General features: G+C 50.5%; 1 protein-coding gene across 1 annotated transcript; it reads right to left on the reverse strand.

Annotated features, from left to right (window-relative positions):
- Nucleotides 1-5: 5 nt before the first annotated feature.
- LOC131214661 (calumenin-A-like) lies at nucleotides 6-632 on the reverse strand (the record flags this gene model as incomplete). The annotated part of the gene is made up of 2 exons (XM_058208998.1): nucleotides 588-632; nucleotides 6-519 (listed from the first exon to the last, which is right to left on the reverse strand). A coding segment is annotated over exon 2 (502 nt), but the record flags the coding sequence as incomplete, so codon positions are not given.
- Between the last annotated feature and the right edge of the window lie 947 nt (nucleotides 633-1,579).

Below are 1,579 nucleotides of genomic sequence, written 5' to 3' on the forward strand. Positions count from 1 at the left end.
AAGCTTCCGCTCTTCGTCGTCCCGTGGCTGCTCGAAGGGCAACCGTACGCCCTCCTCGTCTTCACTGTCCATACCGTACGTTTCCTGCAGGTACTCGTCCCACGTTACCGCATCGTTGTTGTTCAAATCGACGTCGTCAAACCGATCCGATGCTTCCTCTTCGGCCAGTGACTTGAACGAACGCAGAATCCAGGCTTTCAGCTCGTGCCGGTCAACGTATCCGTCGGCATTCTGGTCCATCTTGGTCACGAGCACCGCTAGCCGGCGCTTCGATTCTTCCGGTGAAAGATTGTCAAACTCCTCGGCCTCCTTCACGCTGCCAAGGATCGCTTCGTGATCGAACTCGGAATAGTGTTCGCCGTCCTCCTGATGATGGGCGTCCCGCGGGGCGTACGCTCCATCCTCCGTTCGTTCCTTGGTGGCCGTATGGGTGTGCGAGTGTTTGTGCGTCGTCGCACACTGCACGCACACGACCAGTAAAAGGACCCACACCGTCGACGGCCACATTGTCACCTCGTCCTTTCGGGGACCAGAAGCAGTGCAATTAATAGTTTCGCCCGTTTACCGTCCGCTGGTCAGTTACTTACACCTTGTAGCAGCTTGCGAACGAAAAATTCTTTTCCGGTCGTCGGTCGTGATGTAAACAATACGTGCGGGGATTAGTTACACTTATTGACAGTTCCAATGCCAGCTGCGTTTACATTTGCTGCTTCAGTTACACGCAACAGCTAATGTCCGGAACGAATTTTATTTAAGAGTCAGGTCGTTGATTTTCTGTGGTTCACATTTTCGTTCGCTGCTAGAAATACAGATGTTTCCCTTTTCCAATTTGAGTTTTTTCTGATTTTTGGGTACCGATTTGTCGTCGCAAAAACTCCCCACAAACTGCACTGGTCCATTTTCTTAACGACATTGTTTGGAATTCACAAGAACTCAAAAATGCTGATGCAGGGCCCGTTTTCGCATTATTTCGCTGCCCCGCGAACGGACACATTTTTCTCAGCTCCTTTAAACAAACACCACACGCCCGTTGGTTCGTTATTAATTGATTTATTTACCTACTCTGCAGTGTTTTCGTATAGTTTGTGTTGTTTTATTTGTCCTCGTCAATATCGACCGAAACCGACGCCCGCTTTTGAACCGCTTTGCGCGGCAAACAAACAATCCGCCTTGGACGCGCCCGTTACACCACGTACGGTACGGAATACGCGGCTTGGCGCCTGTAAATAAATATTAAATAAAAAGCCTCAAACAAATAACGAAACAAAGGAAGCGAAACGGTTGCTGCCCGTAACGAGCAACCCTCATCAAGCCCTTTTGCCGCGTGCTTGAGAGACCCGTCCCGAAAAAAAATCGTAATTCGATTGGCCAATTGTCTAGTTCAGAATTTTTTGCCACCCTCAAAGTCGAGCGGTCGTGGCCGCTGGACCTTGGTGAGTATCGGGTCGGAGGAAAACCGGCTACCACATCCCCTCAAGTGCTGCTCGGTGGCAACAATCCCGTCGCCGGGGGATTGCGCCGGTTGTTGGTGCACCGGGTGCTGTTGTTCAAATTTGCGAGCTCAAGTCAAATGTATGTT

The sequence above is a fragment of the Anopheles bellator genome, unplaced genomic scaffold (assembly GCF_943735745.2).
Source record: "Anopheles bellator unplaced genomic scaffold, idAnoBellAS_SP24_06.2 scaffold01783_ctg1, whole genome shotgun sequence".
Taxonomy (NCBI): Eukaryota; Metazoa; Arthropoda; class Insecta; order Diptera; family Culicidae; genus Anopheles; species Anopheles bellator.